We start from the raw sequence: 24,687 nt of genomic DNA, 5'->3' as shown, positions 1-24,687 counted from the left end.
TCTCAAAAATAATAAACATTAAATTAATAAAAGAGCATCAGCTCTCCAGTCAGATGCTTGGCTTTCCACCCTGGCCCTGCCCCTCACCCGAGTTGTAACTTCTGTACATTACCTAACTTTTCCATGCCTCGCTGGGCATGGAAGACAGAGACCACTTGCCTTGGAAGAGAGAGACCACTCACTGGTGAGGAAGGATAATAATAGTGTGTGCTTCATAGAACGATTGTGAACGTCAGTCACTGAACAAATTCTTACTGAGTGTCAGCTATGTGTTGGGCACCGTACAAGGAGAGTGGGGTTGCAACAAAGAACAGACTTCCCTGCCTTAGTGAAGCTTACGTTATCTTAGTGAAGCTTACGTTATAATGGGGGAATAAATGAGTAAATATGTAGACATTGAGTGGTGGTAAAGTAAACACTGACGAATCAGAGATTAGTAATGCAGAGAAAAGGAGAGTGAGTGTGGTAATATTTCTTTTTAGTTCTTTAAAACTTTGGAACATTGCAAATCTGTGGAATAGTTGCAGAAAATAGCATAATGAACCCTTATACACTTTTCTTCTGGAATCACCAGTTATTAACATCTTGACACCTTTGGTTTACTTCTCTCTGTTCATTTACATGTACACTTAATTTTTTTTGTCTAAACCTTTGAGAGTTGCAGATCTTTTTTTAAAAATATAATTTATTGTCAAATTGGTTTCCGTACAACACCCAGTGCTCATCCCAACAAGTGCCCTCCTCCCTGGCCATCACCCACTTTCCCTCCTCCTTCCCCCCCCCCCCATCCAGCCATAGTTTGTTCTCAGTATTTAAGAGTCTCATATGGTTTGCCTCCCTCCCTCTCTGTAACTTTTATCCCCCTTCGCCTCTCCCATGGTCTTCTGTTAAGTTTCTCAAGATCCACATATGAGTGAACACATACAATATCTGTCTTTCTCTGTCTGACTTATCCCACTTACACAATATCCTCCAGTTCCATCCGCATTGCTGCAAATGGCAGAATTTCATTCTTCCTCATTGCCAAGTAGTATTCCATTGAATATATAAACCACATCTTCTTTATCCATTCGTCAGTTGATGGACACTTAGGCTCTTCCCATAATTTGTCTATTGTTGAAAGCACTGCTATAAACATTGGGGTATATGTGCCCCTATGAATCAGCACTCCTGTATCCCTTGGGTAAATTCCTAGCAGTGCTATTGCTGGGTCATAGGGTAGATCTATTTTTAATTTTTTGAGGAACCTCCAAACTGTTTTCCAGAGCAGCTGCGCCAGTTTGCATTCCCACCAGCAGTGCAAGAGGAGAGTTGCATATCTCATGACACCTTACCCCTAATATCTGAACATATGTTTTCAAAGAACAATATGTCTCCAGTAAGCCGTGGAACCATGATCACAGTCAGGAAATACACCATCGATATGATACTGTTTTCTGGTAGAGTCCAGAAGCCAATCCTGGAGCACATTCTGCATTTGGTAGTCATGCCTGTTTAATCCCCTTTATTTTTTATTTTTTAATGTTTATTTTTTTATTTTGAGAGAGAGAGAGAGGGAGAGGTGAGGGGGAGAGAGAATCCCTAGCAGGCTCCTAGCAGTCAGTGCAGAGCCCCATATGGGGCTCGATCACGCGAACCATGACATCATGGCTTGAGCTGAAATCAAGAGTCGGAAGCTTAACTGACTGAGCCACCTGGGTGCCCCTAATCCCTTTTCATCTGAAACTTGCCAACTCTTTTTTTGGGGGGGTGTACTTTATGACATCACCACTTTTGAAAGGTCTGGGCCAGTTTTCTAGAATGTCCCTCGATTTGGCTCGTCTGTTTTCTCATGATTAGAGTCTGGAGTGTTAGATTCTGGAATCAGATTCAGGAATGTTTCACAGGTGTGTTGTGTCCTCCGTGCATCTCATTAGGGAGCAGATGCAGTCCATTTGTCCCATTATTGGAGACCTTTGGTGGTTTTGTGAAGGTGATCCAACCAGATTTCTCCTTCGCAGAGGCACCTGTTGCCCTTTGTAAATAAATAATACATGATTTATCAAGTGACACCTTGAGATTGTGTGACTGTCCTGCAACAATCTCTCACCCAATGTTTCAGCATCCAGTGGTGATTCTTCCCCAGGTCCCTTAAAATATTTGTAGATGGCAATTGTCTCTCCCTAATTTTCTTGATACACCATTGACATTCTTCAGTAATGAAGAGCTTTTTCATTTTATTTTTTTAGTACAAGTATAGACTCCTGGATATTTTTTAAGATGGCATTGTTGTTATTATCTATTTTGATGCCCAGTGACCCAGAATTTGGCAGATGGGAACCTCTGTGTACCTCAGTGTTCTTTGCCATGTTTCTATCAGTTTTTGAGCATCTCCTGCTTTCTGGCACGGAAAGATGTTCTGGACTCATTTTGTACCTTTTCGGCCTCTGCTTGTAATCAGTAGATTCTCTTGTTCCTCTGAGTGGGAGACGGAATTTAGAAATCAGTATTTTTGGGGTGCTAGGTGTGCTGAAGGCTAATGGAGTCATGGTTTCTAGGCTCTATCCGTTCTCAGAACTAGGGAAATAGAGTTTTCACGAAGTTATGAGTTTATCCTTTTACCACGAAGCCTAATGTAACCATTTGGTTCATCGTTTCCTCCTTTCCCTATTTGTACCTCCTTTCCCTATTTGTACCTCCTTTTGCCACAGTGAGAACTCTGTTCCTTATAGAATCAGTATATTTTCCTAATATACATTAAACACAAAATAGTTTCCTAATTGCTATACCAGTACCACTACCAAGCACAGACTTTATTAAATACAGTTTAAGGTTTCTTTATAGTTCTGTTTAGTCTTCCATATAGCCCACTGAATATGTACAGAAAACTGTATTTTAAAGTTATTTTTTCCTTCTGTGTGGTTATGCTATCAACTCAGTATATAGTTGAATTAATTTTTTTAAACTTTAAAAAACAATTATTTATTTATTTCGAGAGAGAGTGATTGAGCATGAGTGAGGGAGGGGCAGAGAGAGAGGGAGAGAGAATCCCAAGCAGGCTCCCTACTGTCAGCGCAGAGCCCGACGTGGGCTAGTCAGATCATGACCTGAGCCAAAATCAAGAGCCAAACACTCCACTGACTGAGTCACCCAGCTGCCCCAATTTGTTTTGTTTCTATTCCATTTTAGGGTTCCCCTCCCTTGATTTAATTTTTAAATATGTAAAATATTAACATGGTTCCAATCAAACCATGTAAAAAGATAAGCTCAGAGAAATCCTATTCCCACCTTCTCCAGCTGTTATAGCAGATACTGTTTGTTTCTGTTTTACCTTTCTTGTTTCTTTTTATAGATACAGATATGCAACCATAGTACTTTATGTACTCTTCCGCTCCTTATTTTTGTCTCTTAACCATATGTCTGGATAATCTTTCCATATCAGTTCACAGAGATCATTCTTATTGTCTTTTTATAGTTGTATAGTACTCCATGGGCTGAATGTGTGATACTTCATTCAGCCACTCTACTTTCTAGTGGTTACTGTTTTATACTGTGTAGTCAGGGGAGGGTCTCCTTAATTGTTCGGGGGAGTGGTATTCCAGGCAGGGGGGCTGGCAGCAAAACCCCTGAGATAAGCTTCGGGCATTTAAGGAACTTCAAGGAGACCACTGTGCCAGAAAGTAGTAGGAAATGAACTTGTAAACATAATCAGGGCAAAGTCCTGGAGATGGTTTTATGGGCCCCGTTAAAGGCTGTGACTTTTTTTACTCCCAGCAAAATAGGATTTTAGAGGATTTTGGACAGGAGCGAAATTACAATGGTGGAGTGTTTCAATGAATTACTCTGGCTGCTGCGTGGAGAACAATCTATAGAGGGGCAAAGGAGAAGCCGGGAAACCAGTTGGGGAGGCTGTAGGAACAGTGCTGATAAGAAAAGATTGCAAGAGAAGGGGACTGAATGGGAGATAGGGGGATGTGTTTGGAAGGTAGAGCCAGCAGGCTTGGGTGCTGGGTTGCATCATCAGGGTAACACGTGGACAGGGCCTTGGTAGTGCTGGGCAGGTAGCAAAGCTCAGTAAGAACCTACTGTCTTAGTTGTTTTTTGTGGGGTTTGTTTTGTTTTGTTTTGTTTTTTTTCTTTTAGCAGAACCTGCCTTATTCTGCTGCTGTGGACATTTTATGGTTCCTTTATCTTGCCAGCCATCTCCCCAGCTCGAGTTTCTTTCCTTGTATAGGAACCAAGTTGTAAACTGCTTCTTTAAAAGTTCCTTTCATTGATTTATTTTCATGTTGTTCTTAACAACAGTGGCAAATCTGGACATTAGATGCTACCAGTTTGTTAAGCATGTCTCCATTTTAAGTTATAAAGTTATCTCGCATTATTATGTGAGACTTCATGTTTTTTGCTGCAGTCAAGGTTCAAAGAGTCTGTGTGTTCTTACTTAGGAAGAAGACAATTTGAGTGAAAGTAACGCTGTGTATTCCTGCGGGAAAACGGGGCCCATTGTGGTAATAGTAGCTGTCACCAATTGAGTACGTGCTCTGCGCCAGGTTCTGTGCTTAGCAGTTTTAGATTTTTGTTTTCATTGAACTGTCACACCAGTTTTTTTGTTTTGTTTTGTTTTGTTTTGTTTTTTTAGGTAGAGACTGTTAAAGAGGAGAACAAAGGTTTGGTAGGTTAAGTACTTTGACCAAGTTCACACAGGCGAGGAGTGAGCGCGTGCCAGAATCCAGGTCCACTGGACTCAAAATCCATGCCTTCCCAACACAAGATTAGATAAGCAACACTTATGAAAACATGAAGAGCATACATAATCTGTCTCCCTCTCTTTCTCTGTTTATTTTTTTAGTAATCTCTACAGCCAGCACGGGGCTCAAGCTCAGTGATCCTGAGATCAAGAGTCGCACACTCTCGCACTGAGCCAGCCAGGCAGCCCCATAGATGATCTCTTATATGTGACGTGTACACATTGTCCGGTGTAATTTTGCCAAGTCCTGTGAAATTATATAGGACGGCACGGTTACCAATCATGGAAGATTGCTTTCAACGTCACCATCTACGAAGGGGGCTTGGGGAAACCTCCTTTGGGATTGTAGAATTCAGAATGGGGATTTATTTACGTGTTTATTAACATTTTGTTGTAGTTATACTCTCTCTATACACCCACACTTCACTCCCAAGTACTTTTGCATAGTATTAATAATATAGTATTTGTGAAAATTAACAATAATAATATCACCTAACTTCTGCCCTTATTCAGATTTCCCTAATTGTCACAAGAATGTCTTTTTTTTAAAAAAAACCAGGATCTCCTCAACTTGCACTTGTGACTAAGTTTTTGGTTTAATTTTGATGGGCCTCTGAGAAATTTTGAAAGACCGTTGGAACCACCTTTTAAGAATGAGATCTAAAAATGTGTCTCATCGCCTCTTGAGCACTCTGACTTTTCTGGAATAAAAACGGGCTTTCGGGGTAGGTTTTGGTTTCTCTGCTTGAAAGCAGAAAGTTTGCCTGCGTCCACGAGTGCTCGTTTGCATGACTTTTCCATCTTCTGATTTCCTCTCACGTTTCTTAAGTGCAGAAAGCTTTTTCAAGCTTTCACAGGAGGCTATAGCCTCTTTGATTCTGCAGTTGCAAATCAAACCATCCGTCTCAGGACTGAAGTGAAACCAGGATACTACTTTCCATTTGCTCGGACAAGTTGAGGTCTGAATACGAAGCATAAGATAGCGAGACCAACCCCAGGAAAGTGCTGGAAAATATTTTAGTAGTTCTTTGGAGATAGCTTTGAGTGCCTGCCACCAGCCTCAAAGGAAAATGTCTTCCAATTACTTTACGGACACAGGATCTTCTCCTTTGACTTCTTTCTTTCTTCTTCTTCTTCTTTTTTTTTTTTTTTTTTTGTCCTTTTTCTTTTTTTAAAATCTCTTGCCCTTGTGCCCTTTGGTCTTTTCCTTCTCAGCTGCTGCTCGTGCATGTGGGGCTCCAATGAAAACCAGTAGAAGTAAGAGACCTCTTGCCCAGAGTCCCTGAAATAAGTTCATGTCTGCTCTCTGCCCCCAGCTGGGAACACCTAATTCTAAGGTCTACCCTTTGTGACCTTGAGATATCTCTTCTGTCAACCAGGTATCCATCTGAGGAAGCTAAATTGTTTTGATAGACTTGTTCTCAGGCCCATTTTGCGTCCTAATGGCCTTCACTTCCTTTTCGTAGTGTTCCCCAAAATGTCTGTTGTGACTAGTGTCTGAATTTCCACCCGGCTCACTGCTGTGTAGTTTCATGAACATTTTCCCCCTGTAACAGTTAAGAACTAGGGAAAAAAATGATGTATTACATACACATTCAGAAAATAATGAGAAAATCAGATTCATAAGAAACTAATCATAAGTGAGTTTTTCAACTATGAACTGAATAACTGGAAAATAGTAGGGATGATAAAGAGATTCCTAATGAAATGATCAATAGTGTGTAGAACTACCTTGAATCAGACTTTGCAGAATAAGTTTTAAGAGACTCTTAAAGAGAGTCTTAAATAGCTCTAGTGAAAACCTTATTCCCCAGAGCATGCTGTAGTTTTGAGATGCCTCCTCTAACAAGAACGTGTGGCTTTTGAGGATGGTGAGCTCACAGATGTAGCTTTTGAGCAAGACGGTACATGGGTATCTTGGAAGGACAGGCTGGGGGCAGTGCCGTCAGTTAGAAACACGATACAAAGCAGATGAAATTGATTTTGATGATATGTTTTCTGTCACCTAATACAGCCACGATGTTTTCATTTCCACATGTAGTCAATATCAAGAATATTACCGAGGGATTTTACATTCCCTTTTTCATATTAAGCCTTCAGTGTCTGGTGAGCATTTTGCACTCACACCACGTCTCATTCTGGACAAACCACATTTCGTGGGCTCTTGAGCCGTGTGTGGGTGGTGGTTACGGAGGCACGTTGTACAGACTGAGAGGGAAATGAGACGGTGTTGAAGTGTAAGAACAGAATATAATGGGCCATATTCTAGCATGACAGAAGAGAGAAAAACTCAAAAGGAAACTGATTTAATTGGTTCCAACATCTAAATTCCAGGTGCGCTCACCCAGGAGGCAAAGAGTAGCTTGACCACTGAAAGCACCTGTGAGGCGAGTTCGGGGGGTGGAGTATGGGGGGTTGTTCTGAGCCTGGTGGGGATTATTGCCTGCTGAGATTCAGGTGGCTGCTGTTTCAGGCTGAAATACAGGAGACAGGGAAGCAGGGTGGTGCAGCCAAGAGCAGTGGGTTCCCATCTTTAGCAGTCATGGCCCCACAATCCCCTGACCGGGTCTGGAGGAGGGTGGAATTGTGGCCAACAGTGCAGGCTTTGGAGCTGGCTGCCCTTGTCCGGACACCAGCCCTGTCCTGGGCCAGCTGAGAGACCTGGGCCAGCTCCTAAACCTCTCTGAGTCCTAGTTTCCTAGTTTCCTCATCTGTCGCCGGGTGACTCCCATTTTTGGCATGTTTTTCCCCATACTCTCAAGCTCATACCCTCACTTTTTCCTGGGCTGAGCTGGCCTAGGGTTCATTTGGATCGGATTTATGAAGAGCTGGGTTAAAGAAACAAGCTGCATTGCACTTCCTTCAGTAAAAAAAAGACTCCATTTCTTCTCTATTATCTCCATACCCGGTGAGCAGATTTCCTACCCCAAAACAGGGACTAATATGAGGACTGATTAATATGAGAATATCTGGGGACCTAATAGGACAGATTATTTGATATCAGACATGTTAGGAGAGTGGCCTCTCCTCTGTATCATCAGTGGGTATGTGTGGAGAGACTCTTTCTCTCCCAAAAATGCCACCACCTTCATACTCCAGGTGGATGTCAGCTGAGAGTGTGCTGTGACGCAGTGGAGAAACGCTGTGGTCACAAGCCCCCGTCTGGACAAGAGACTCATCTGCTCACTCGGGTTCAGAATACTCCAACCCCTGCTGTCGTCACGCTTAAATGAGTCTTTAACTGAAACACCGTTATAGTGTCGAACATACGGGGGGAAATACTAAGACTTAAATAATAGGGTACTGAAACTTTTAGGGGATTTTTTTTCCATCCAGTGAACTTTTAACTGCTAAAATCTGCAGGCCATCCTTAAAAATATTTCAGAGAGAAATACTTTATTTTAAAAAAAAAATTTTTTTTAATGTTTATTTATTTATTTATTTATTTTTTTGTTGTTGTTTTTTTTTTGCCCCCCCCCCCCAATGTTTATTTATTTTTGAGAGAGGCAGAGACAGAATGTGAGTGGGTTAGGGGCAGAGAGAGAGGGGGACACAGAAGCGGAAGCAGGCTCCAGGCTCTGAGCTGTCAGCACAGAACCCGACGTGGGGCTGGAACTCACGATCATGACCTGAGCTGAAGTCAGACGCTCAACCGACTAAGCCACCCAGGCACCCCTCATTTTAAAATCGCGTTGTTCATTTCTAAGGAAAAAAAAAAAAAGAAAACTCAAGAAAAACCTTCCTTCCAGATCCCGGGAGGGTGGGCAGCTCCTTTCTAAGAAATGGCATCAGTGAACACCTTGCTTCTCCTTAAACCTCAGACGGGCTATTACTTTTGATTAGGAGCTGACATCCTGCATGGGTACAAGCGGATCTGGTACAGTAGGAGGTGTAGCCTAGTTAAGCTGGAAGGGGAAGCAGGGGACAAAGGGGACCATCCCCAAAGGAACAGCAGTGGGGGAGAGATGGGAGTGGGAATCCAGCACTCCCCCCCCCCCCCCCCCAGTCTGGCCGTGGGGCTGGTGGTAGGTGTCAAAGGAAGGGGACTGTTTTGCCTGCACACGAGGGGTCCCAGGCCACTTACTCTTCAGCTCCAGTTAAATGTCTCCACTTCTCTTTGCTGAGTTCACGATTCATCAACCAGATTCCACAGCAGCTTGGGGATTTGCAAAGCTCAGGGTTTGGGGTAACTGCCAACTTCTGTGGTTTTTGTCAGGAAGCCCCGCCTTTTGGACTACAGTTAAGCTGTATTCAGATAAGTGAAGGCACTCAACAAACATTTATGGAGTGTCCTTCCTGTGCCAGACCACGCGGATACGACAAAGACCAAGGATGACACTGTCTTTGTCCTCAGAGGGTTAGCCTGGCTGGGGATACCCTTGAACTCAGCTTGGAATTAGTTGCCAGCTTTTACGAATGAGAAGTTTTCCATGAAATCTGAATGTGCAGCATTTTTTGGAAAAGCAGAAGTTCTGCAAATTCTATGTGCCCACGTGGGTGGGAGCTGAGGAGTCAGTCCCCTGAGGAGCACGTGCTCACCAGCGCCCCCTCTGTCTGTGGGCTGCATTGTTGGTCTCTGCCAGTGTTTCATCTGCCAGTTCTCCCAGGCTCCTTGGTGGCTCCTGTGGTTTGGTTCGTTCCCCTGGTAACGTCTTTGTTTGCCCCTCCTTGTTTCCTTCCCTGCTCTTTCCTTGCTCTGCTCGCCCTACGTTCGAGCCACTCCTGTCCCCACCCCGTGTATGACTTACCAGTGCACACAAAGGCCTTCGTTTCTCATGGTCTTTCATTGTGGAGCCCTGTCCCGTGTCCCTTTGTCACATCTGAAGTTGTTTACAAACGACACCGCCACCATCACAAAACCCAGGTTTTGAATTTGGGTCCCCCTGTCGCATTTTGGAGGTTTGGGTTTATCACTTTCTTGTTCAATCAGACCTTCTCAGTTTCCTCATGTATATGAGGTCAGGGGCGGTGGGGGCCACAGACTCCTGTTCTGTCAGGACCCCTGGGGCCCTGACATTCAGTGATTCGGGGGCCAGCGAGCTTGGTGCCTCACCCGCATGTCTCAGAGACGCACTTGTGGCTCAGCCAGAGCAGCTCGAGCCTCTCGTTCCCACCCTCTGCCGTCCAACTGCATCGTAGGAACTGCAGCCACAGAAATCCTGTATCATATCACGGCTTTGGTAGCCACATGCCACATAGCCCCGGTAAGAAACAGTGCTTAAGAGCGTTCTGGAGCCAGTTTCCCCACCACACTAGCTACTCACTCAATCTTCGTGTGCCTCAGTTTCCTCCTCTGCACAATAGGGTCAGAGATAACGCCTGCCTAATGTGGCTCTTCAGAGGACTCACCGGGTACGTACTCGTAGAGCTCTTGCAACAGTGCCTCGCAGACAGCAAGTACTATCTACGTGAGTGGTTAAATAAACCAAAAAGAGCAGTCAGTCTCAAGCCCAGAACCCAAGTAACAACACGCAGAGGAATTTGTGGCCAGGAGTGGGGATCCTTCTGCCTTCACTCAGTAGTCATGGTGGCCACGTTTTCTAAGTCAAAAATCAGGGCACTTCATTTTTGCAAAATATTCGGGTTCCACTCCTGACTTCAAGCCATATAAGAAGAATTATCAACATTGGGTGCGGTGATGATGTTTTGTGAGGACGCTGCAACAAAATATTTGGAGTCGGAGCTGTTTTTAAATATATGATCCCTCTATAGGCATTGAGGTACTCTCATATCTTTAAAAGGTCTTTCAGTACTCTTCAATACAAATTAAAAAAATTCTGGCTAGCATGGAATATCTGTTCAGGCAATCGCTGATACATGTTTTCTCTCCCCCCGCCTCTCTCTCATTTTAAATGATGAAAGCTCACACTAGGTGAAATGATGAAAGGTCTCACACAGCCAGGATCACGTACGACAAAGGCCTTGATGTGGCTTGGCTCGCTGAAAGAGGGAAGCCCTGTTGAAAGCCTACTTCATTCATTTCAGCTATTGTTTAAAAACCCTCCATCTTTTTTTTTTTTTTTAAGTTTATTTATTTTGAGAGAGATAGAGACAGTGCGGGGGAGGAGCAGAGAGAGAATCCCAAGTGGGCTCCGTGCTGTCAGCACAGAGCCTGACGCGGGGCTCGAGCTCACAAAACTCAGATCATGACCTGAGCCCAAACCAAGAGAATGCCGCTTAACCGACTGAGCCACCCAGGCATCCCTGAAGACTCTCAATCTTATTCAAACCTCAAAACGATCCTTTGTGGTAGGCATTCTGATTTACATTTTACAGCTGAGGAAGCCTAGTTTGGGAGGCTTTTGAGAGTTCAGCTGGGCCCATCTGGCTGAGAGTCTGGTACTTACCGTTCTGCCCTCTGGCATGGTAAGTTGGTGTCCCTGTGGTCCCTCTTTTGACCACTCAGTTATCCGCAAAGCAACCCGCTCACTGCTGACTCCTTTCCTTTGCTGCTATTTGAGTGCAAATTCATTCATTCATTCATTCATTCATTCATTCATTCATTCATTCAGGGTGTGTGACCTTTGAGAAACAACTCCTATTCTTTTTTCATTGGCAATTGTCCTATCGGCAACTTATCTCTCCGGTTTAGTCTCGGAAGTGCAATGGAAAAGACTTTGCTGTGGGACTAGAATGCTAGACAGTAACCACTACAAATGTGATGAGTCCCAAGTCTGTATCACCTCCTGTGAGCCCCAGACCTGTGTGCCCAGCAGCCTACTGGACATCGCTACACAGTGTCTGAGACTGAAAGCACAATCTTCCCGCCCAAAGCTGGCCCTCCTCCATGTCCCCTGTGTTAGGGAACGACACCACCACCCACCTTGGGGAAAGATTATAATACAGGTAACAAAAAGTTTATAACCTATAAGGAACTCGTAAACTTTGATGAAAAAAAGACAACCCAACGGGAGAAAATGGCAAAGGATGTGAAAAGACAGTTTTCAGAAAAGGAGATCCAAATAACGCAAAAGCGGAAAAGATGCCTAAATTTCTAGAGGGCAGGAAAATGCAAATTCAGATAACAGTGAAATATCGCTTTATGTCTGATAATTAAACGTGCAAAAAAAAAAATCACGGGATGCTTGCTGAGCACAAGGAAAAGGTAACTCAGGTGTTACTGATGGAAATGTGACAAGCAGAAGCCAGCAGCGTGGGAGCTCCTATTAACATAAAAAATTTGTTTGCCCTTTGATTCATTCCCACTCCTGGCACACTCTGCCATAGATATGAGACCACAAATACACAAGAACTTGTACAGAGGAATCATTATTACAGTTACTGCAATAGAAGAGGCTAGGGAGAGAAGGTGTGTTCAGCAGTGATGGATAGCTGGTTTATTGTGGTTCGTTCGTACCCTGGCATAATAGGAGGCCACTAAAAGGAGGAAAGTCTTGCCACACCAGTGGATTTGGTGGGACTTTTATGAAGTATTCTTGATTGGAAGGGCAAAATGCAGAGATGTGTGCATAAGACCATTTTTTGTTAAACCATGGCAAATTCTTTGTGTGTGTGTGTGTGTGTGTGTGTGTGTGTGTATATCACATAGAACGCATATATACATATATATGTGTATATGTACACACATATGCATACACACATACGCATATGTGTATATATATACACATATATGTATATATATGCGTTCTATGTGATATATCTTTATCTCTATTTGATGATATGAGCAGGTAGAAGAATAGCAAAGGATATATTCAGAGTTGTTAACATAGTTTACAGGACTGAGGGTGGTTACAGGGATTGGGGGATAGGGTAAGGCCTCCAAGCCACACACCCAGGCCAGAGAAGAAGACTGTGCTAAGTAGATATATCATTGCTCTGCATCTGTATAAAATTGTATCTATGTGTCTATTATATACTTTGTTATTAAACACATCAAAACAATTTTTTTAATGTTTATTTTGGAGAGAGAGAGAGAGAGAGAAAGAAATAGGGCAGGGGAGGGGCAGAGAGAGAGGGAGACACAGAATCCGAAACAGGCTCCAGGCCCTGAGCTGTCAACACAGAGCCCGACGTGGGGCTCGAACACTGATGTGCCTCTCGGAGCCTGGTTGTTCACCTGCGCGACGTGGTCGCTGCAAAGTGTGTGACGAGCGGTAAAAAGGGACACGAGGGTACGTGAACACACCACATGCAGTGAGTAGGCATTTGGTGACATTTTCCTTCGTTTTGCTTGGTGCCCTGTCACTTCACCTGTGAAATGCGGGTAATTCAACTAAATAATTTTGCAAGTTTCTTCCAGCCCCAAACTGAATTTGTCGGAACTGGTCTCTCCCCCCTCCCCCCACCTCCCCACCGTGCTTCTCGCCAATCTCACTCCATCCCTGACTTCTTTCTTCCTCTTGTTCTCAAGCCCAGGACACATCGCCTGCCCCTGGGAAGACAGCAGCCATCCGTCTTTCTGCAGCCAAGCTTCCTCTCATACCCCTTCTCTTCACCCACCACCCTACCCACTCCCATTCACTCACTCACTCACTCACTCACTCACTCACAAGACACTTGGAGCCTCCACTGGTGGCTGTGGATAGATCCTCACTCCTCAAATCCTTCTCCCTCTCATCCACCTTCCCATGTGCTCTAGTCAAGTGCAAGAAAGAGGGCGTGATCAGCAAAGCATCGAGGGCTGCTGGTGTATTTCTGTGGGCAGCCTCCCTTAATTAAGGGAGGCAGGTTCCAAAAATCCTCACAATCGGCAAATGGGAGAGATTTCCTTTGTATTTGAAATCACTGAACACGTTGCCTACAACCGGTCTAATAGTCTTGATTTTTCCCATGCTCTTTCAATTACCATGCTTGCTACTAGGCAAAAACTTCAATCAAGTTTTAATTTATCTTTAATGCCTTTCCCTTTACAGCTGTTCTTCTCTCTTAACAAGAAAGTCAGGTCTGGAACCAGATGCATTTAAACCCATTTTGGGGTATCAAAAATATTCCAGTCCAGTGGTGGTAGTAAATATCGAACAATTGGATTGGCGTGGAGTAGGCAGGAGTGTCTGTTTGAAGCGTTAGTTTCTGTGCTGTAAATACTCCCACCATGTGGATTTCAAGCTGTCAGCCAGGCTTGGCTGAATGGGGTCCCGCAGAGATGCTAACAGTTGGGGCCAGCTCCCCCACACCACCGAACCTAGTCCCCGTGCTCTTACTCTGCGTCTTGCCCCCTGACTTGCTTCTCAGTCATTGTTTCTGACCTCAGCTAATAGCCCCAAGTCAGTCAGCCAAGAAGGATGCCTGACCAACACCGTTAACTCCCCCTCTCCCTCACCCCCCCACCACTTCACTAATCCCTGTTGCGCTCTCTCCCAAGGGGCTCTGGAATCTGCCCTTTTGTCCATTCCCCCCGCCCACACCCCGGTCTGGTCCGTCCAGTCCTCCACCCTCTCGGTGCTCCAGCACTGACCTTGATTCTGGTTTCCCTGCCTCCGTGCCTGTCCCCAGTAACCACTCTCCACTCTGCTGGCAGGGCCAGTCTGCCGAAACTTAAATTATATCGTGCCAGTCTTATGTTTAAAGCCTTCCTACGGCTTTCCCTTGCCATTAGGATAAATCCCAAACCCTTAGCATGTCTTATCTGACACCCCCAGTAGCCCATGAATGGGCACTGTCACCTGGGCCCACCTGCCTCTCCAGCCTCATTCCCCACCCGTGACTCACTTGCTCTCTTTGTCTAGCCGTTGGGAGCTGCTTTTATTTCCTCAAACACACCAAGCTCCTTCTTGACTTCAAGGCCTGTCTTTTTGGAGGCACTGCTTCCTCTCTCAGAATGATTACCTCTCCTCCCCCAGCCCTCAGCCGGCACCTCTTGTCCCTCAGGGATGCCCCCAGTGCGGTATTACTGTCACTTCCTGGGGAAGGCCCTTGACGAGGTGGCTCCCATGCCTGCTTTGTCTTCTCCACACTGTGGGACTTCTTGAGGGCCTAGAGTGACACCTGTGTGGTCAGCTGTCACGTTCACAGCCTTGCCCACAGTACCTGGCATGGGTTTGGTGCCCCACCAGAACTGAATACAGTTCTTGCATTTATGCAAGCCCCAGTCCTCCCCTTAAAAGAGTAAGCTTCGCATGGTCAAGCATGTTCTACTCGCTCTATTTTCTGTCAGTGGTTATCAAGTTAGCACAGCAAGTAGCTGATGAATAATTTTTACTGCTAAATTTAACTTTTTTTTCCCCCCAGAGAGCATCTTGGAAGATGGCTTTCTACTTTCAATAAAGTTGTGTTGTTTTTCCTAACCACTTTCTTTTTCCCTCCTAGACTTCATCAGCTGTGAGCCCCAGCCGATATACGGAACTGTAAACATGAGCGTAACTTTGTACACATCGGGCTCTATACCCATTAAAGAGATAATGTGGAAAAAAAAAAAAGATAAAGTCGTAGAATGGGATGAAGAACTCTTAAAGCCCAGAGCTTACCCACCGTTTGTAGATAGGGTTCATCTGGACATCACATCAGGAAACCTTACCATCTTCAATCTAACATCATCGGATGAAGAGGACTATGAAGTCGAACTTTCAAGCGTTACCGATACCAAGTTCACCCTTTACGTGATTGGTAAGCATTCGATAAGTTGGTTTGTTTTACACGGCAAATTGCCAACTATTTTAAGAGACTAACACAAATGAATGGTTTATGAGGAATAAAAGGATTAGGTCTCTTGGGCTGTCAGGGTTTTCCTCTCCATCTGGCACACAGGGGCCAGTTTCAGTCCCCTTGTCATCCTCTGAGCGAGGAGGGGATGTGACCGAGGTGGAGAGAGCAGCCCCAGCTGGGTGGGGCTGCTGGCCTCAGCATCACTTGTCTTACTAGGAATATTCTGGAAAGGGATGGAGTGGCAGTCATGAGCTCAGAACTCTTTGAGCCCCTTTGATAGATGACGCTCTGTTTCCACCTGCACCCCACCCCAGGAGGTGGATTTTTTTTTTTTTTTTCCTCTCCTATATCACTTTACACTGGAACTGGAGAGAGGGTATAGGTTCCTCCGTGCTGCTTGCCGATGCTTCTGGGTTCTTCTCCTTCCTTGTTGTCATCAACTGTAAGGCCCATGGGTACATCCCAACGTTTTTGGGTCATTCGAATGCCTGGCTGCCTTTTGCTGTTTCTGATGTTCCTGCTGTCATTAATTCTTAGTGGTTATAATATTAAATATGTAATTCTAGTATCCTGGCTTCTGAGTCCCTCATCTCTCCCGTGATGATCTTGTCCTCCCTCCTACCACCCCGCCCATGGATAGAGCCTAGACGTTGTCACCACCACTCATTCTAAGCCCTCCGCTGTGACACGCCAGGTGTCCCACTGCCATGTGAAGCTCCTTTCTCCGCTCAACTCTGCCTTTCCTTCACTTCGTGTGGCCCCCGTCCTCCTGAGGCCGCCCAGGCATGCTCGCTCACTGGAAGGCCTGCCTAGCTTCCTTGCTCCTTTTTAAGCGGGTCGGACTCATATGGCCTGTCCAGCCAGTCTCAAACCAGTCTCATCTCATCCATCTCACACACCGTGGCCGCAGAGAAACGCATCGCCCCGCAGAGCCCCACACTGTACATTTCTGGTCACTCGCCTCAGTCAAGTCCAACGTCCCCTCTCCTCAAGCCTCTAACACCCCCCTTCTCCAGACCCAGTCCTCAGCTGAAGGCTTTACTTCTTGTTTCACTGTGGAAGAGAAGCCCTCAGAGGAGAATTTCCCCAGGACGTCACCCTCAGCCCTTCTGCCTACCTGCCCTTGAGCCTGCTGTCTCTCCCTGGTCACAGGACCAAGCCCTCCACTGTGCCCCGAGGCCCGCCTCCTGTCACTGCGCTCAGGGACATCTGCTCTGCTCCTGCGACAGTCTCCTCCGAGAGCTGCCAGCCCATCCCCACCAGCGGGCAGTATGCCATCAGATATTCATGCCATCACTGGGAGCCCTCTCGTGCCCCCTCCACCCCTCCAGCTGCCACCCACTTGCTGTCTTGAGTTTATAGAAAGTCCCCTTGAAGAGTTGTCTGTATTTGCTTTATAACCCCTTTCCTCCTGTTCACTTTAACCCACTCCAAACAGGCTTTCACTCCCTCACTGCACCAAAGCTCTTGACGTCCTCATTAACGAGTCCAGAGATCCATTCATGCTCTACCCATGTCTTTCTTGCCGCCCAGCAGCATCCCACAGAGCCGATCACTCCCTCCTCTTTGAGACCCTGCCTTCTCTTGGCATCCAGGACACCACCCTCTTCTGGTTTTAACTCACTAACAGTTCCTTCTCAGCTTCCTTGGCTGGTTCCCTCATCTTGCCAACCTCTTAGCCCTGGAGACTTTAAGGCATAAGCCACTCTTCTCTGCGCATTCACAACCCAGGTGGGTGAGCTCATCCAGGGGTCCGGCTTTAAATATCACTTTGTTGCCGATAATGCACAGATTGAGAGCTCTAGTCCAGCCCCCCACTGAGCTCCTTATGTGTGTTTCCAGCTGCTTACTGTGTATTTCCACTGGGACACCTGATTGGCCTCTGAAATACCACAAGTCCAGGAGTGAGCTCCTCAACTTTCCTCTGAATCCTGTTCCTCCCCAAATCTCCCCCAGCTTGGTTGGCGGGATCTCCACCCTTTCATTTGCTCAGGCGAAAGCCTTGGGGTCATCTTTGGCACTGTGCTTCTCTTTCTATTCCTCTTCCTCTTGAACACCATGTTTATTCCAGCAGGAAATTTTTTGGTTTCACAGAATCTGACCACCTCTCAGCACTTCCTCTGGTGCTGGTCCAAGGCTGCTGCTTCCGCATCTGGAAGATTGCCGTGGTCACCTGATTGGTCGCCCAGCTTCCACCCTTGCCCAGTTTCCCCCCAGTTTCATTGAGACCTCATTGACATCTGTCACCATATAAGTTAAGGTATACAGCATAGCTGTTTGACTTACATATATTATGACCACACTTTGTTTTTAAATACAGGCAGCCAGAGTGATCTTAAAACAGAGGCCGGGGGATGCCATTCATCTGCCGAGAGCCTTCTAGTGGCCCCCTCTCACTCTGACCTGTAGTGGCCTGCAAGGCTGTATGGGATCTGGCATCCATGGCCTTCTCTTTGTGTTCTCGGGCATCCTACTGTTGTCCTTGCCTTTTGGCTGACTTTTCTGTGCTACCCACTGCCCCCATCCCAGCATTCACAGCTGAGTCTGTAGTCATCTCTCCCCTCTGTGGGATCCCAGGTTCACTTGTTTTCTCCCAGAAGAGGGTGTTGTTCTAGTCCTGCTGCCTCCATGCCAAAGGTGTTTTAGGAAGATCCAACCGGTGGCAAAGTGTGTAAGATGGTTCCCAGGGGATGGAGAAGAGGCAGAAAGTCCAATGTAGAAGTTCAAGTCTGGGCTCTCCAAGTCCTGTTTGAGGCAGTCTCAGTGGAACAGGGGAGGGGCGGTGACAAGCTGGATAAACTACTGCTATTCACCAATTCACCTACCTGCTCTGCTGGAGACATTAGGAGGAAGAGAGACTTTCTCTCTTGTTCATCGTTATAGCCCCAGAGCTCAGTAAGGGACTTCAGTGGCTAGTAGGCATTCCACAAATATTTGTTCTAGCAATGAAAGCAATCAAACTAGGTGTCTGGGACGTGGGAGGTGCAGTTGACAGAAATGGGGGCTCTCAGACTGGGTGGCTGGTTTGTCCAGAAGAAGATCAATTCCATTTAGAAAAGTGAGGCTTGTTAGGGTATGCAGGCATTCTGTTAGAACCATGGATCCCTTTGATGAAGCAGAATTTTTAAAACATGCAGGTTTGGGATCTGGCAGTTTATAGAACTAGCAACTAAAAAGATTGATTTTGAATCTAGATGACAATGGAATCCTTTTTTTTTTTTTTAATTTAAATTCAAATTAGTTAACATACAGTGTAGTATTGGTTTCAGGAGTAGAACCCGGTGATTCATCATTTCCATATGACACCCAGTGCTCATCCCAACAAGTGCCCTCCTGAATGCCCATCCCCCATTTGGCCCATCCCCCCAGCCAACACCCTGCCAGCAACCCTCAGTTTGTTCTCTGTACTTAAGAGTCTCTAATGGTTTGTCTCCCTCTCTGTTTTATTTTTCCTTCCCTTCCCCTATGGTCATCTGTTGAGTTTCTCAAATTCCACATATGAGTGAAATCATGTGATAACTGTCATTCTCTGACTTATTTCGCTTGGCCTAATACACTCTAGTTCCATCCACGTTGTTGCAAATGGCAAGATTTCATTCTTTTTCATTGCTGAGTAGTATTCCTGTGTGTGTGTGTGTGTGTGTGTGTGTGTGTGTGTGTGTGTGTGTTTGTACGTGTGTGTGTGTGTACACACACATATATATATATCACACCTTTATCCATTCATCAGTCGATGGACATTTGGGCTCTTTCCGTAATTTGGCTATTGTTGATAGTGCTGCTATAAACATTGGGGTGCATGTGTCCCTTCAAATCAGTGTTTTTGTATCCTTTGGATAAATACCTAGTAGTGCAATTGTTGGATCATAGGGCATTTCTATTTTTAATTTTTTGAGGAACCTCCATACTGTTTTCCAGAGTGACTGCACCAGTTTGCATTCCCACCAACAATACAAGAGGGTTCCCTTTTCTCTGCATCCTCGCCAACACCTGTCGTTTCTTGTGTCATTAATTTTAGCCATTTTGACAGTTCTGAGGTAGGATCTCATTGTGGTTTTGATTTGTATTTCTCTGATGATGCGTGATACTGAGCATCTTTTCATGTGTCTGTTGGCCATCTGGATGTCTTCTCTGGAGAAGTGTCTATTCATGTCTTCTGCCCATTTCTTCACTGGATTATTTGTTTTTTTTTCGGTGTTGAGTTTGGTAAGTTCTTTATAGATTTTGGATACTAATCCTTTACCCGATTTGTCATTTGCAAGTAAGTATCTTCTCCCATTCTGCTGGTTGCCTTTTATGGATTGTTTCCTTCTCTGTGTGGAAGCTTTTTATCTTGATGAGGTCCCAATAGTTCATTTTTGCTTTTGTTTCCCTTGCTTTTGGAGACAGGTCAAATAAGAAGTTGCTGCAGCCGAGGTCAAGAGGTTGCTGCCTGTTTTCTCCTCCAGGATTTTGATGGCTTCCTATCTTACATTTAGATCTTTCATCCATTTTGAGTTTATTTTTGTGAACGGTGTAAGAAAGTGGTCTGATTTCATTCTTCTGCATGTCGCTGTCCAGTTCTCCCAGCACCATTTGCTGAAGAGATCATCTTTTTTTCCATTGGATACTCTCTCCTGCTTTGTCGAAGATTAATTGGCCATGTATTTGTAGGTCCATTTCTGGGTTCTCTATTTAACAATGGAATGCATGTTAGGAGCTCTTTCATAGAGTTTGTAAAACAGTTCAAACACTTGAATTAATTTCTCTTTTTAAGCTTGATGAAATGCTTAAAAATAATTTATTTTTTAAAATTCCACAGTAATTGAACAAAGGTGCTTGATTTCAGTAGTTAGATCAACTGGTGGATAGCCCTTAGGAAGCTGAATTTGCAAAACCCTGCAGAGGACCACAGTACGGGGGCAGGGGTGGGGTGGTTTTTCATCAGGAGGCAGTGATACTGGCAGCATTAAATGTGGGACCCCAATTCCTGGCTTAAGAGTCTGGATTTTAGCCTGTGGCAGTGGGGAGCCCCTGTAGCCCATACTGGAACAGATAAGTGACTTGATAAAATCTGTTTTTGGATCATTAATAAGATGGTAAGTGTTTATGGTAAATTAGAGGAGACACCAGTTTGGAAGCTACTGTGATCATCCAGGGAGACAGAAGTGTTGCTAGTAGATATTTGGAAAGGGAAGAAAGGGAAAATATTTCTAAGAAAGAGCCAACAAAATTAGATTTTGGTTATAAAAAGACATAAGATGACTCGAGATTTCACGCTTCACACCTGAATGAGAAAACGATTGGTCATACTTTTTCGGGGGGTGGGGAGGGGAATGAGGAAAGCATACTTCCTTCAGGGTTTGTTAATGTTTAAGTGACTTGGTGATCTTCCGGAGACACGGGGCCTAATGGGAGATTTTCAGAAAGGATATTTTAGGCAGGGGGATTTCCTGGCACCCCCTAAATTCAGGCATCTACTTCCTTCTGTGTGTAAGTTGATATTTGGTTTCCTTCTTCCCTCAAAATCCCCTTCAAATTTCCACCACCAATGCTTATTACGTCTTGCTTTTTTTGGTTGCAGTAAAGATGGTGATGTCCACGTAAGTAGAATTAACTGCTCTATCCTTAAGTAATCTAAAGCGATATGACTTTTTATTAGAGTTAATAGAAATGTACAAATGTGATCAGATGTGTATAAGCAGTTCTCAGCCTTACAGAGCAGTGAGCTGAATCCATTCACTATAAATTGGCTGAGTTATCTTAGGGATGAAATAAGTGCCTTTCCTGCCAGTTTAATACTGCTTCAGGTACAGGTGGAACTAACATTTGTTAGCAATAGCTGTGGGAATTCTCGTGGGCAGTGTAGGACTGTGAAGCTTACAGACAGAGAGATCTGAGTTGTAGGAGCTCTGAGCCTGATGCTGCAGGAAGGTTTGCATGCTTTTTGGTGAGCGGGACGGGCTCTTTGAGGTTTGCTTTCTGGCCACAGAAGTGTAATGAGACCGCCAGAAAGAGCTTCTATTCAGTTAAGTGAGCTCTAACAACATGGAAAATAATACAAAGTCTTCCTTTCAAATGTCCTTTCAGATTACTTTTATATTCCACTAGACTTCACAGTCTTTAAAGTATTCTATTTTACAGATGAAAATCAGACGGATTTAGCAACGGGTTTTCCCATCTGTAGAACAAGAGGCCTGGGCTATATGATGCCTTAAACGTGTTCCAGCTATCGCAAGGGCCGCGGTCACACCACTCTCCAGGGCCAAAGCTCACACCTCCCAACTCCTGGTGGTGTTACACACCCTCCTGGGGAGCCTCTCCTTCTTGTCCTGTGCTCTGTTACAGCTGGCATCTCTGTGCCGGCACTGCATGGTGATCCATATGGCAGGAATTATCTGTATCATCTCATTTCATCCTTATCAGAATCCTAAAGGGGACATACTGTTTGTTTCTTTATTGCACAGGAGAGGAAACCTAGGTAGGGAACGGGGCCAGGGGGGAGTTGTGATAAGGTAACTTCCCAAAGGCAAATGGTGTGAACCCAGGCAGTCAGGCTCTTAAGTCCATGCTTTTAGGCACCACACTGTTCCTTTTTCGGAGGGGAGCTGATTGAAGGATTTACATTTTATAGAGTGGAGAGGATAATTTGAAACTGCCTCCCTGAACGTATCCATCCATCCATCCATCCATCCATCCACCATCTATCCCTCCATGTGTCCAATATCTGTTCTTCTAGAGGAGCCACCTGTGCTCCATGTGTTATGTCAGATGCTGTGGTTGAGAGGTGAGTGATATCTAGCCTTTACCCTCCAAAGATGCACAGTCTGGGGGCTCATGAGGCACGTCTTTTCAGTCTAGAAAGTGTTTGATGACATACTAGACGTTGACCGTACTGGATCAGTGAGCAAGAATCTGTAACAGAACACACGGAGCACCCGCATCCGGGTCACCTGGGGTGACGGGGCCCAGCAATCTGCATTTTTAACACATACCCCGGTGATCCTCATGCACGTTAATATTTGAGAAGCTCTTCCATGGAACATTTCTAAGGAACTAGAAAACTCGGTTTCATGCCGCTGGGAAATGCCCAGCCCAGTTGCAGAGGCAGGCACAGGAACACGCAGAATCTGGAACCATCAGGTGTGTTTCTCAGCTGCATGGAGATACACAGGGCTGCTTGGAGGTGCTTCAGGAGCCAATCTCCGAGTGTGGGAGGCAGGACGGACCTGAGGAGGCCTGGGAGAAGCTCTGGGCTTCCCAATTTTGAGTCAAGAGAACAACTGCTTATCTTCCTGAAGGATATTGGTCTGTTGCTTACAATTTAATTTGGGGAAAGGCTTCCATTGCCTACTTTGAGGCCACATCTAACAAGTTATGTGAGCTGGATTAAACCTAACAACTGAAGAAGCCCCAAGCAGAAAGGGAAGTCATGTGTGACTCAGGTCTCACTTAACTGAGTGAGAAAGGAGTGTTGACAAAATTGGTGGGGGGGGGGAGGAGGAGAGGAATTGAACACTTCCAGTTTTTAGAGTATATTAGGTTACTAATTAGAACATAGGCATTCCTTTGCCTTAGAAAATATCATTTTTAAATGGCAGCATATATGAACATTAATTTGCTTTAATTTGCTTTTTAGTAGATATTCATAATGCATTGAAATTTTATTATCCAAATGCTACCATGACCATTTTCTGGGTAGTCTATATATTTGTACGTGTTTTCTCAAATTTCTTTGGGTTAATTGTTGGGGCAAAGTAGAGATGCAGGAAGGTATATGAATTAACAAAGGAAAGAATATCTAATAGGATAAAGTAGCATTGCAGTTCTTAACCCATCCTTTTAAAAAAATTTTTTTTTAATATTTGTTTATATTTGAGAGAGAGAGACAGCGACAGAGAGAGAGAGCACAAATGGGGAAGGGGCTGAGAGAGATGGAGACAGAATCCGAAGCAGGCTCCAGACTCCCCAGCTGTCAGCACAGAGCCCGACGCAGGGCTTGAACCCACGAGCGGCAAGATCATGATTTGAGCCGAAGTCAGATGCTTAACTGACTGAGCCACGCAGGCACCTTCCCTCTATAGCCAGCAGGGAGCACTTGCTACAGGAAGGCTGGGAGTAAGGCCTCTAGACTGGCAGGTCCGTGACAGGTGCCGTCACCTACTCTACTTATTATCAGGGCCTCCCCACAGTATAGCTGCACCAGATGTTTTGCAGACACTGTTAAGTCAGACGTCTTTTACAATTAAACATTTTTAGGTTTTAGAAAGGTGGTATTAACTCTTTCCTCTATGTATGTTACAAAGCACCCACTTAGTTTGGGGGACCGCCCCATATTCAAGCACATGAATATTTTTGATACAACATGATAATGAATATTTGAAGTGAGAAGAATAAAAACAAATCCTCATGTCAATTCAGATCAGGATTTGCAGCTATGCGACGTTGCTACTATCTTGGGTAATATCTTTTGGCTTTCTGAATTGAGGATAAGGGATGTGGTGCCTGTATGTAGTCTGAATGTGAGCAGGTAGGTCTGACCCAGGAGAAGAGAGAATTCTCTCCCCTTGGAGCTCAAGGAAGGTGGTCGGCTTGCCTTTTCAAACTCATAAGGAAGTTGGGAGCTCTTCATCTATTTGGAGAAGATGAGTCTAAGTATTACTCTTTTCTGGACTAAATATTACATTTCTTTTTTTTTTTTCCCAGAGCCTCTTCCATTTCCAACACTAAATTGCACATTCACTGCCGAAAACATTACAGTCCGCTGCAGGATCCCGGAAACCTACAGCAGCCATGTAAACCTTATAAAGTACTCCTGGAATTGCTTCTCGGAACAGTGTCAAAATAGCACCAATTCATCTGAAGTTTCTATTAAGAGGGAAAGTGATCTCTCACAGGAAATAGAGTGTATCATCAGTAATCCGTTGTCCAAACAGGCATCATCACTGGTTTTAGCAACCTGTGTCCCAGGTGAGTACATATCCAAATGTGTCACGGCAGAGATACCGTAGACAAGTGTGGTCCAGGGACCGCTGGTGGTTTGTGAGTTTCAAACCACAGATGTAGTGGCTGACCTACATTTCACAAATCTGATGCGTAAAAGAAGTCACAGTTTTCACAGACATTCCATTATAACATAAAGCTAACATTTCATAGCCCTTTCTGTGTCCGGCATCATTCTAATACATTTGTTAATTAATTCAGTCCTCACACAACTGCGTGAGTTGGCTACGAGTGACGGTCTTGATTTTCTGGGGAGAAGCCAAGACAAAGGGAGTTTAGTTTGATTGCCTAAGGTCAACAGCTAGTAAGGGACAGAGGCTGGTTTTGCAATCAGGCCATCTGGCTCCGGAGCCCATGCTCTTAACTATTCACAACAC

The 24,687-nt window shown here is 44.9% G+C and overlaps 1 protein-coding gene across 1 annotated transcript in view; it reads left to right on the top strand.

The window, feature by feature from the left end:
- Positions 1 to 24,687, top strand: part of CD58 (CD58 molecule) — a 39,243-nt gene that overhangs the window by 1,899 nt on the left and 12,657 nt on the right. Inside the window, exons 2-3 of the mRNA XM_042953575.1 lie at positions 14,993 to 15,289; positions 24,014 to 24,277. Coding sequence (XP_042809509.1) covers positions 14,993 to 15,289; positions 24,014 to 24,277 — 561 coding nt within the window. The remainder of the gene's footprint in view (positions 1 to 14,992; positions 15,290 to 24,013; positions 24,278 to 24,687) is intronic.

Source organism: Panthera leo, chromosome C1, assembly GCF_018350215.1.
Source record: "Panthera leo isolate Ple1 chromosome C1, P.leo_Ple1_pat1.1, whole genome shotgun sequence".
Taxonomy (NCBI): domain Eukaryota; kingdom Metazoa; phylum Chordata; class Mammalia; order Carnivora; family Felidae; genus Panthera; species Panthera leo.
Note: the sequence above shows the minus strand (reverse complement) of the source record. Positions and strands in the feature narration are given on the sequence as shown.